Below are 11,891 nucleotides of genomic sequence, written 5' to 3'. Positions count from 1 at the left end.
ACAAAAAATGCAGCAACTTATGCTACTAAAAAGTAACCACAGGAAAGGATAAGCATAATTACAGCATTTAGCAACAACAATTAAGTAAATGTTAATTATTTTTCAAATGTTATTATCCATGAGTAAAGAGAGTGACATATTACCCAAATATAGCTTATATCAAAGTGAGGAGAAAAGCATTCATTGCTATTTTCTTTTCTTTAAAAAAAAAAAAAGGTTGCAAAGGTCAGAATGATTGTAATTTCTTACTTTAAGTATTTTTTCTACTAGATGCTTTCTGCTGATGCTAATGTAAATATTGCTTCTCCTTCTCTCAGACAGTATTTTGTTGCTGAAGCGTGCCTGATCAACTAAGCTGTCAAACATTAGGTCTCCCTGAGGATACGAAAGACTACTATAACTGTAAAAACTGAGATGATATTGAAGTCAAGACCAAGAAAACAAAGCAATGGGCATTACTGTCACAAGTGTATATAAATACACACTGTAAGTTTTGTTCTAAGCATATTTAGTGAATTGTAAAATCTGATCACAATTTTAAATAGCTTTGCAAACTGTAATCATGTGTGTGTGCAAAGCTGTGGAATAGGAAGTCTTTATAGGTGCAATGTGATAAACATTTTTTGAACCTTTGTATGGATAGGCCTAGGATTGTTAGGAATGGATGAGCACAACCCTGTTTGTTCAAGGAAGCCCCAAGGATTCCCAACTATGCAGTCTTGTCAAAGATAATATGAATTCTTTGTGGCTGAATGTTGTCAGTTTGGTATCTTCTAAATCCAGTAAAAGGATAGTTTGGCAGAAACTTGGTAAAGGGTTTTATTAAAAGAACCACATAAAAAATACAGCAGTTTGAAAACAGTGTGGTGAGGAGACTCCAAACCTCACCCCCGAAAGAATCTGTGCCAACAGTGACGGAAGTGTATTAAGACTGTCAAAAGCTATGGCTCTCCGCAGCAGTATTTAATGAAGTTTTGAATTATTTTGATGGGTGAAACTAGTAGGTTTGTCTGTACATGAGGTGATTTACTTGTTTTCCCGTCATTAAAGAACTTTAGCGAATCCACACGAATTCTACTTGTGACTTACATGATTATTTCTTTGCTTGACAGTCTAGGCAGCAATGAGTAGCAGCTGTGCTCAACCTCCTTCAAACATTTAAGGTCTTATGRAAGGCAGAGTTTCACATGGCATCTTCTGCTTTTCATGATGGCAGTATTTCRAGAGTACATCCAGTTCAGTAACAGTTTTGTCAGCTTTCAGAATACAGGAGGAAATGCCTGAGTTCACTGATTTTGTTTCAACAGAGATTTTAGAGCTCTCAATTGCTAAATAACATTACATTAAACCAGAATATTAAGTGAAAAGGATACTGATGAAAGTTGCTGACATTATCTTTTTTTGAAGATACTGAACATAATTAGAAATATTCTGAGATCTAGTTCTGCTTTTACATGGTTAATAGTTTTATTCAGAAATCTCTTGTCAACTGTTATTTAATTGCACAATGAATCAAACTTTAACTAGCAAATATATATATTTTTAAATAATTGCAACTTACTGCTTAGCAAAACAGTGATTGAAACATTTGATACTAACACTGTATCGTGTAGTATCATCTTTTCAATTCTAATGATGTCTGTGACTTATTAGGCTGTTTTYACAGCTGTTAATTGTGAAAGTAGCAAGTTAATCATGATGACTGTGAAAACCTGTTTTTCAAACATGTAAGAATACTGACATTTTGGTTACTTATTTAATAATTCATGTCATTATTATTAGCACGTTAAGATTCCTGGGCTTTTAGTTGTGTATTGGAAATATGATTGCACGGGCTTCTCAGACAGCTTTCTTGTTTTTYCCCTTTATGGTATCTGTGATGGAGTCATGTATTAATTTATTATTAAAATATATGAGCTGTTTGCAGTGYAAATGTATTCATCTAGTTTAATTGGAGGCAATAAAGAGAACCAACAAATGGTAACAATAMGAAAAGGCACCAGCAAGTGGGACATGTGGGACATTCCTTTTACAAAAGACACCTTTTTTTAAAAAAAAAATAATATCTTGGGGAAAGGAGATTGACATATATATTCCCTAAAAGGGGTATTTGAAGATGGTACACCTGCCTAGGCTATTCAAAGATCACAGAAACATACTTAAGACAGTAAGCTTGTAGACTGCAGGCTGTGTACTTTTTTTCTATCCTTTTTTCTTCTTATGGTGTTTTGATAAACAAAACTTTCATCAGTCAATCATCTTAAAACCTTAAAAGTTAGCTACTTATTTTGGCTTCCTGACAGGAAGAGCTGCAGGTGCTAAGAACATCTGCAACCACACCTGCTGATCAAGAGTGGCTGATTTAAAGTGATGTATTCCAGGTCGCAGCCTACATGTGAGAGAGCTTGCAAGGAATGGGCCAGAAAGTGTACAGAGGTAAAATTAATCATGGCAACATACTAATCTTATTAACTTTTTTTCCTGTGAAATGATTAACATGAATAAAACTGATTGACGGAAATAYAACATAAACTTAAGTGAATGTTAATGATACCCAGTTGACCTCTGTGCCCAACTTGTGAGACGGAACCACGATTTCATTAACTTAATGTCAAGAGTACTGTAACTTTTCTAGAAGGCGCTTTCAGTGTATTAAAAAAATATAAATTCAATAGGAAAAGTGTATCTGAAACATTAATCATGTCAGTATCATTTCCATGCTTTGCTGTAAGAAAATCTGAGGAATTAAATGTGGTTGTCACACTTTATCACTTCATTTATAAATCACATATAAAGATGTAATATGTTATTTTAAAACAGTATAAGCAAGTTACAGACATGAATATTAGGAGTTGTGAACACCTTATGTAAGACTAACTTGTGTTTATTTTTATTTTACAGAAAAAATAAGTGAAAATGAAAAACAAGCCCCTTAACTATGAATTACAATTCTAATACGGAGATGTATCTTTTTAGCTTGATATTTATAAATTCATATTTCTTAGAATAAAAAAGGAAAGAGTAACGGGAAGAAAAGAAAGGTGACACACAGTATGCAAATATTGCAAAGAAATTCTTTTCATGTAGCAGTGCCACCAAATATTACAATTTTCTTGGGTAGCATATAAGAAAAAACATAAATAAAATTATACATATACAAGAGACTCAGCCAGCCAACAAAGACATTTTTCTGTTTTCTTCCGGACACAGTTTCACTCTCTGGTTCTGAATTTAGTTACAGCAAAGACTGTTTTTCCTCCTAACTGTATTGCATCAACTGTGTCTGACCAGGATATTGCTCCTAAAAGAGTTCAAATTTGTAGAACTGAGGAAGAACGTTTTCTCAGAATCTGCCCATTTGCTATAAATTTTACAACACTGCAGTTTTGCTRTTCTTAGAATGTAATTCTTTAAGACACCTCTTTGTCCTGGCAAAGTTAAGAAATGGCACCATCTGTGTACTTCAGACAGTTTTTACCATCTTTACTCTGGTGACAGCACTGGAAGAGTACTTCTTTTCTTGAAAGAAYTGATTTACTTCCCTGAGTTGATGTAAATCAGGTCTCAGTTCATCAGTGRTGGCAGCTTGCCAGCTCATATAATTGCTGAGTTTCAGACAAAACTCCATGGAGATTTGCCTCATAYTGCCTGGTACGAATGATAATTCTGCAGCTTGTTTCTTCTTTTTTCCTTCTCCTCCATTTTCTACCTGCAAATAATGCTTTAGTTGAAATCTTGGATAGACTGTTCAAAGTAATTAGCAAATATTACATAAACTCTAGAGCAGATTTCTGCACTATACTCATGTTACTCTTCATAATCCTCTTTGAGATATGGGCATTCAGTTGTGATTGTAAAGAAAATAAATGAACAGCTTCTCAATGTTTATCTTAAAATTTGGCTGATACAGGAGTAGTATCTCAGCTGAACTTCGACAAGCATAAAAAAATATAAATGTTACAATTATTTGGGTTCTACCCAGGGCAAAAGGATACACGARCTGTCATATAGCAATTACATAGGATGCTAGCTGGAGAGCAGAGGCTTTCATGTTGACCAGTGGTATTTTATTCTTCCTTCTACCGCCTTACGCACTTAGATAAAGACTTGTTATATTGCAGACTCCTGGAAGCAGGAGTTTTGGACATTATTCAGCTTGTATGATACAAGTGGGTCTTAATCCAATCCTGCATYTTGTAGGACCTACCAGAACACAAATAAAGGCATCGAGGGGATGCTAGCTTGTTATAATTGGAAAAGCCAGCGTAGCTTCTTTAATCCCATGGGTGCAACACCTAAAATAGCAAACTCTGAATTGACTCCATGACATTGTTTGCTTTATGCTTGAGGACTGATAAATCACTCTGGTTCCATCCTGGGAAATGAATTCAATTCAATGGCATAATGAACAAGCCAAATCTTTATTAAAAGGAGGTAAGATTCAGTTCTGACAATGCATTACATGAGGTTAAAGTGTGTAGTGGAGAGTAAGTTATCTTTGCAAATGAAGTTTGAATCATTCTGAGCTCTGAAGATTCAATAATAATATAATCTGGAGTTTTCCAGCCGGAGTTGCTGTATGCTGCAGTAGCTTGCCTGTTGCTTACAAAAGAAAACCCCCAAAAGGGTGGAGAGGCTAAACTTGGCTCTGAATTTTTATTTTTTGACCATGTTACAACTGAAGACAATCATTGAGAATCCTTTTCTTTTCTAACAAAACGATAGGGTAGTGATGACCTATTAAATTGAAGGCTCATTTTTTTTTCTTTCAGGATCAATTCTTAAACTTTAACACACACTTAAAGAAGTGATGTATTGCATAAATTCACAGTTGGTTTATTTTCAGTAGAACTTGTTAAAAAAAATGAGAAAGTAATGATGCATCTGCTCTGTTAGCACCTAGTTCAGCCACCTCCCCTGCTGCGTTTTTTCCCCTGCAGCATTACTCAGCCGGTTTCTTCTGCCTCTCCGATCAACTGTCTGGCCTCCCTAAAATTTACGCGTTTAATAAATAAAGCCATTTTTCAAGGCCTGTTGCGAAAACAAACGCTGCCGCGGCCGAACTGCCGTTCGCTCTCTGCTTCCCGCCGCCTCAGAGCCCCGCGCCGGCCGCCGGAGAACATCCCCCGCCAGAAGACGGCGGCGGGAGGCCCGAGGCTCCGGGAGGCGGCGCCTCCGCGAGGCAGCGCGGCCCCCGCGCCGCCCGCCACCCGCAGGCGCCAGGGCCGGGCCGGGCCGGGCGCGGCCGCCTCGCCGTCCTGCCCCGGAGGAACTACGCTACCCAGAAAGCCCCGCGCGCGGCGTTCGCGCTACCCGGCGGGCCGCGCGGCGGCGGAGCGCTGTCGTGGCGCTCGCGGGGCGAGCGAGCCGCGCGGCCGAGCGGGCGCGGGAGCCGGGCCGCGGCCGCCCGCCGAGCCCCCCGGACCCGCTGTCCGCAGCCGCGGGAGCCGCTCCCCTCCTCCTCCTCCTCTTCCCCCGGCAGCCCCGGGCACGGCCATGAGGCGCGCGGGGCTGGGTAAGCGCTAGGCCCGCGGCGGCGGGGGCGCCCCTTGGGCCGCCTCGTGCTCAAGAGGGAGCGGAGCGGAGCGGAGCGGGGCGGGAGGCTCGGCGGGAGCGTGGGCCGCGCTGAGGCGGCCGGGCAGCAGTGCCGTCCCCGCGTGGGGCCTCGGGGCTCGCCATCCCGCCGGGGCGCTGAGGGGGTTGTGCAAGCGCAGACGGCTSGGGAGCTGTGAGTGGGGGAGGTGGTGTGCGTGTCACCCGGTTTCTGGCTCTCTTCGCTTTCCAAAGCAACGTAAATTGCGGAACTGCGCTTGGATTTCCGTTCAGTACTGTTTTCCCAATGTTATCATGCTATGGTTCTAATGCAGTGCTAACTCATGCCGTGTTTCCACGGATGGACAGATTTGTCACTCYTCAGTCAAATGCCATTTCCAAATTTTGATGTTGCTTCTTTAATTTTAATAGTTCTGTGTGTTTYCCTGGTGTGCTGGTTTAAAAAAAAMCACAMACCCCYTTGTCARGTTTGTTGCARACATAGTCTAGTGGAAATGAAGAGGTCTTTGAGAGTTCCTGCTGAGTTTTGAGAAGCCTGTGGCCCATTTTTCAACCCCCAGCCACGTCAGTGACTGAAAGAAACCTTGAACTCTCATACTATGTTCTAGGACTTCATAGTGCTATTACATCATGATAAATCTTAGGTAGTATGAAGTTCATGCCCCAGAAGTTKATGATCAAATTCTGTTATTTCTTCATAGAAAGAAATGTTTCTAAGTGAATGTTTGTGGACTGATGGACACCACGTAGACCCATAGTCTCTATAATACTGCCCTAGATTTATTTATCCACTTTTCTGTTGTGTTTTTAATAGGACATGTGCAAGTYAGAACAAATATTGGAAATATGGAGCCTAGATTGAAAGTCTGCTCTTTCTGAAAGTATAATTGAAAGTCTGTTCTTTCTGAAGGTGTGAAATAATGGATGTTTGTGGAAAGAGCACAAGAAGAAGAGCATGCCTTCTTCTAATATGTCTCTTGGAATCAATGACGTAGAGAACAGCCAAAAAGTACATCTTAAAAAAACACTAGAAGGTCAAGAAGAAGGCTTAATGTCTGTTAGGATTGTTTCCTGTTGAAAATAGAAACCGGCCACTAGTACTCCTGCTATTGTCTCCAGCCATCTTGTGCCATTTTTTTGGTCTCCAATTGTATTATGGTCCTGTCTGTATTATATGTCCTGTCAGTACAGTAATCAGCCACGTTGCAAGATGATCCATAGAACAACCATGCTGAAATGTCTGCTGTTCCTTTAAACTGTAGTAGCCAGACTTCTCCTTAGTGTTTTYAATATATATAAGTAGATGTGCCCATTTAAAAGCTTTGGGACGGTTGTTAATATCTTTTATGTCACAGTATAAATAAAAATCATATATTTTGGCTGTAAGCTACATCGTATATTAATTTACAAGCGTATTCTAAATCTTACATTACTTGATAAGAAATACTGTAGTTACATGCATTTGTAAAACAGGGACCATGGAAACAACCCTAACTGTCTAAAATGATTCCTTTTTAGACAACTTTCTGCATGTGGCATGAGTATATTTGATTAAAATAGCTAACATCAGCTCCTCTTGCTGTGGTGAAAAAGAAACATGCACTTTACCYAGTCTTGCTGAGAATTTGTTGTTGAATAAACTTACAGAACAAAATAAAAAAGTTTACAGATGCAGACTAAAAATTTCCATTACTTAGACTGAAAGAATGGCTTTATAGGTTAATATAAAATGRTATCTGTTATCAACGTAGCATCATAATTCTTTCTCATAGGACCTTAATGTGAAGTACCTCAGGTACATAGTGAAACTGGTTAAGAGGTGTAGTTTTATCTGTGAATGTGATTGGTGTCTCTTTCTCTTCTTTGTTTTCCCTGGAAAAGAAAAAAGGTGTCCAAACATACAAAAAAACCCCAAAGAAGTATATTGAAGAGGAAACAAACAAAAGCACTCAAAAGAATTTTGTGCAACATTCTACTAGTTACAATACTAGTATTGATTAGTATTATAACTAGATCGGTAGTYGAAATAATCTGGTAGGATCTTTATGCTAAAGCTTGTAATAGTTCTTTTCTGCTTGCCCGTCTTAGTCATGGACTGTCTTCTTTGGTTGCAGATGTTAGATTTGAGTCACGCAGTGACTTTTATCTAGAGTGGATGTTGCTTTCACTTTCTGTCTCAATGCTCAATGCTCCTGTCCAGCTGCTGTTTTTAGGAGGTCTTTATTAGAGATGGGAGGAACTGATTCCCTTCTCTTCTGGTTAGTCTGTCTGCTGAGCTGGTTGGATARCAGTCCTGAGGCTCTGTCACCCAGTAAGCAAAGGCACAAGTGGCAGTAGAATTGCTGAATGGTGATAGAAGTGGCACAGTGTACAGCTGCCTAGCAGGCTTGGCTTCTTGTTTRAGTCTTGTTTGTAGAGGAACACATGTAAGAATCATATTCAAATGTGGTTGTGATCAAGTGTTTGAAAACTAATGGCTTAAAAATCCAAGCCTGAAGTCCTTGTTAGAGAATAATCTCAGGAAATACGTTTGGAAATGGCAAGTGTGTTTTTCCCCATATGAAGAGCACTTGCTTCAATGGTGTTTTCAGTCTGTAATTGCTGGCTATTGTGTTTATAGGCGATGGAGCACCTACTGGAAACTATGGCTATACCAATAGTGGATACAGTGTATATGAAGAAGAAAATGAAAGGTTAACAGAAAGTCTGCGCACAAAAGTCAGTGCCATTAAATCAGTAAGTATGTAATTACAGTATTATCATCAYGCCTGTTGAATTAAATTACGTGGACTAGTGAAGAAGTAGACTTAGTTTAGAACATAAATTTAATGCAAGAATTAGTCAGCCGGAATACACAATGTGTTCATTTGTGTAGCTGATTTTTCCTTTAATTAGATTGTAGCTCTAGGTGTCCTTTTGGGCTAATCTTGAGGACAGCTACAGTGTTATGTACTGCTTATTGTTCTAGAGAATGAATAACTTTCTCTGCAGAAACTGGAAACTTGACTTTCGGTCAGTGAATGATCTGCCAGTAAATTGGCTCTGGTTAATTTAAGAATTTGGACTACTTCAGCAGAAGTCAATAAGCCGAAATGATGATAACAAAAACATATGTTGATAAATCTGTAATGTGTAATACAACTGCCAGAAATAAATACTAATGTCTTCTGTAAGAGGAGCTTCTTGTTTTAATGATTCTGATTCTTTCCAGAAATTGAGAACTTCTTTCAAGCAAATCTAAACCAAAATCTAACTGAAAGGCAGCTCTGTGATAATTCTTTTTAAGCAACACTTTGTAAGATTAGCAGTAGGTGCTGTTTCTATAGATGTACAAGCCAATGTTATAGACCTAAAAGCATTCTAATTCCTACTGTGGCTTAGAAGTAATTTGTTAGTTTCAAATAGAAATTAAAACCTTTGATGTAAATTATGAAATTATCCACCTAAATTATTTAGAATAAGTTAAGGAGGTAAAAGAAAAAGCTTTGGCCTTCTTTATGGTATTTCTTTTTGCTCCTTTTTCCCTAGTGTGTTCTATTCCAAATAAGTTGCATCGCAGTTGATAGTGCTCCATGAGTAGCATGTGTGCTCTTCCTGTAATTGTCTTCTACTGCTATGGAATGACCTTGCATTATGGAATTGTCTTGAAATTAYGTACCTAGACGCTTCATGTAAAATGAGGTTTCACTCTTGACTTGATTATAGATTGCTGTGAAATTCAGCAATAAGAAATCATGGGATTGAGGTTATGGCACAAAGATAGATAGGTTTTGATTAATCCAAAGCATCAGGTCTGCAGCACATTCCCCTTCCTGACCCCACCCTCCTACCCCCGCCCCAGCCCAGGAGATGCAGCAGTTGCGTTGTTTGCACCAGTCTTGTACCTCCTGTATTCTGACTCTGACCTGCTGAACTGCCTTTCTGGCTTGACCTTGGACCTGTCTTATCACTATGAACTTGCTGGGTGATATGGACTGTGGCTGACCCTGGTTACTATCTCTGGACTGACCCTGGCTTGCCTTGCTGGCTCCTTGTCCTGCTGTGCTCCTGGCTTGCCTTCCCTTGAGGAGCAGCTTGTACTTGTTTCCTGATGCAAAGCAGGGAAGGAGTAGGCAAGTTCACAAAAGAAACCTGTTGATAGTGTAGCAGCAACTTGTCAAAAGAGATGTGTTAGCAGATTAAGATGTCAGCTCTAGCAACACTGAGTCGAAAAGAGTGCTCTTGAATCTGTGTTGTATGCTAGTAGTTTTAACAGTTGTTCTAGAAAACAGATTATTGTTACTCAGACCTGAAGGACTTAAGTTTTTTGAAAGTATATGCAGTAATTCTAATAAGGAATTCTCAGTTCAAGGACAAAAAGGGAGGAAAAGCATTGAACACTTTCTATGACTGTCTAGATTCATGTAGTCAAATGATGAATTTTTACTTTCTTAAGGATTATTGATAGAATATTGTACATCCAATTTTTATAACTTCCGGTTTTATTTTTTGAAAATATTAGATATTTTGTCCACATTTTCCCTGGGAAAATACTAGTTTGACTAGTCACGTCAAGTATTTTTAGAATGGAATCTCTGATCTAGTTATGTATAAGTGATAACTTAAATTTAATGCTTTCTTTTAATAGCTTTCCATTGAAATTGGAACGGAAGTAAAAAATCAAAATAAAATGTTATCAGAGATGGTAAGTAAATGTTCAGTTACCACTGACTTCTTAATCTAGCCCCATATTTAACAAAGTTAATGTCAAATTCTCCTTCTTTTAGTATAAACATTTGTATAAAAATGTTGACTGCTTACTATCGTTCATTAAATGTGACCAGTTCAGCAGCAAGATTTCTGTTTTACAGAGAATGGTGTGCAAGTATGTTGTTCCAAGGAGCAGCTAAAGTTGTTATGCTCCAGAGCTGATTACTCGTTTTGTATCAGCAAGCATATAATGTTACAAAAGACAATTCTATATTATTTGGACTTAATAGAAGAAGGAAGCAAAAAAGGAAGAGGGGGAAWAAAAAGGAACTCTCAAATGCATTTTTTGCTTAAAAGTGAATTTGTTGAGGGGAGAGTGGGAAGAACATCCTGGATCAGTGGGCTAAACTTCTTGTTGTTAATTTTCAGAAGACTTGGAAAAACAGAAAGACTACATTTTACGATGAGAGTACTTTTCCTTATAGTAACTTGGTTTTGCTTTGTTTTTAAATGTAGGATAATGACTTTGACTCTGCGGGTGGACTTCTAGGTGCAACTATGGGCAGACTGAGAACGCTTTCCAGAGGGAGCCAGACAAAACTATTATGCTACATGATGCTCTTCGCATTGTTTGTTTTTTTTGTAATATACTGGATTATTAAACTAAGGTGATGAAAGTTATCTTCAGTTTAATTTGTGTAATTTCAACCGTAAGAGTCTGAATTAAGGAATACAGTCATCTAAAGTGGCATATTCTGTTAAAACAATATTGCTGTAAATTGCATTAAGTTTTAATGCAATGTTATATATTTTTTTTTCTTACTGTATTAGAATATTTCCCATCAGCCCCTGTTTTAGGTGGATTATTTGTAAATATGCAGAAACCACTAGCACACTAGGTTTCCTTTTTAAAAAAGGCAGAATGTTTTTTTTAGAATTAGCTTAAACAAACAAACTGTCCAAAGATTGTTCAGATGTGAAGAATCACAGAATTAGAGCTTTCTCTTTGATTCTACTTTTCATTTGGGACCATGCTCTAAATTAGAGCTCCAGTTTCAGGCGTATAATAATTTTGCGTTTGCAGAAGCACAAAGAATACTTGGATATTACTGAATTGAGTTTTATTTGCGGATTTCTAGAGGATTGGCATGAAGCTAACAAACGGTAATGTTAAAAATGATGCTCCTAAAACTATTTTTGATACACAAAGGGATGAGGGTCAATCGTCTACAGATTGTGCAAGCTTAAAATTTGTGTCTTAGAGAGAAGCTGTGTAAAACTGGATTTTTTTTAAATGTAGCTAAGTAATGCTTATGCACCTGTTCCTTTAAGTAAATACCTTTGATCATTCAGGTCAACCAATATGGACACAATACAAGTGCTTTCCATGTTTTATTTTTATAGTATCTGAAATTTACTGATTCCATTGAATCACCAGACTTTTTATTAGTAGTATGTTCACTTTTCCATCAAAAATCTCTAAAGCTGCATGATATCTGAAATGTGAGGTCTGATATTTGACTTCTATATTGAGGTATATAAAGATGCACCTGTTGAAGGTGCTCTCATGTTAACCTTTTTTATGACTTAGTTTTGGCTCCCCAAATAGTTTCTTATATTTGAAGCTATTACATTGCAGAGTTCAACAT

At 38.2% G+C, this 11,891-nt stretch overlaps 1 protein-coding gene across 1 annotated transcript; it reads left to right on the top strand.

Moving 5' to 3' along the window:
• The first annotated feature begins 5,318 nt into the window (after nucleotides 1-5,318).
• On the top strand, nucleotides 5,319-10,923 carry BET1 (Bet1 golgi vesicular membrane trafficking protein). The gene is made up of 4 exons (XM_085310516.1): nucleotides 5,319-5,515; nucleotides 8,174-8,289; nucleotides 10,181-10,237; nucleotides 10,759-10,923. Exons 1-4 carry the CDS (start codon nucleotides 5,497-5,499, stop codon nucleotides 10,912-10,914), a joined length of 348 nt encoding a protein of 115 aa, XP_085166642.1. The 5' UTR covers nucleotides 5,319-5,496; the 3' UTR covers nucleotides 10,915-10,923.
• The last annotated feature ends 968 nt before the right edge of the window (nucleotides 10,924-11,891 follow it).

Source organism: Rhea americana, unplaced genomic scaffold (assembly GCF_003343005.1).
Source record: "Rhea americana isolate MKP2758 unplaced genomic scaffold, rheAme1 scaffold_32, whole genome shotgun sequence".
Lineage (NCBI taxonomy): Eukaryota > Metazoa > Chordata > Aves > Rheiformes > Rheidae > Rhea > Rhea americana.
Note: the sequence above shows the minus strand (reverse complement) of the source record. Positions and strands in the feature narration are given on the sequence as shown.

What these genes read in the sequence shown, in the direction of transcription:
- BET1 (XM_085310516.1), top strand. An exon ending in AAGTCAGTGCCATTAAATCA is followed by an intron (nt 8,290 to 10,180) that starts GTAAGTATGTAA and finishes TTCTTTTAATAG; the next exon opens with CTTTCCATTGAAATTGGAAC. An exon ending in ATAAAATGTTATCAGAGATG is followed by an intron (nt 10,238 to 10,758) that starts GTAAGTAAATGT and finishes TTTTAAATGTAG; the next exon opens with GATAATGACTTTGACTCTGC.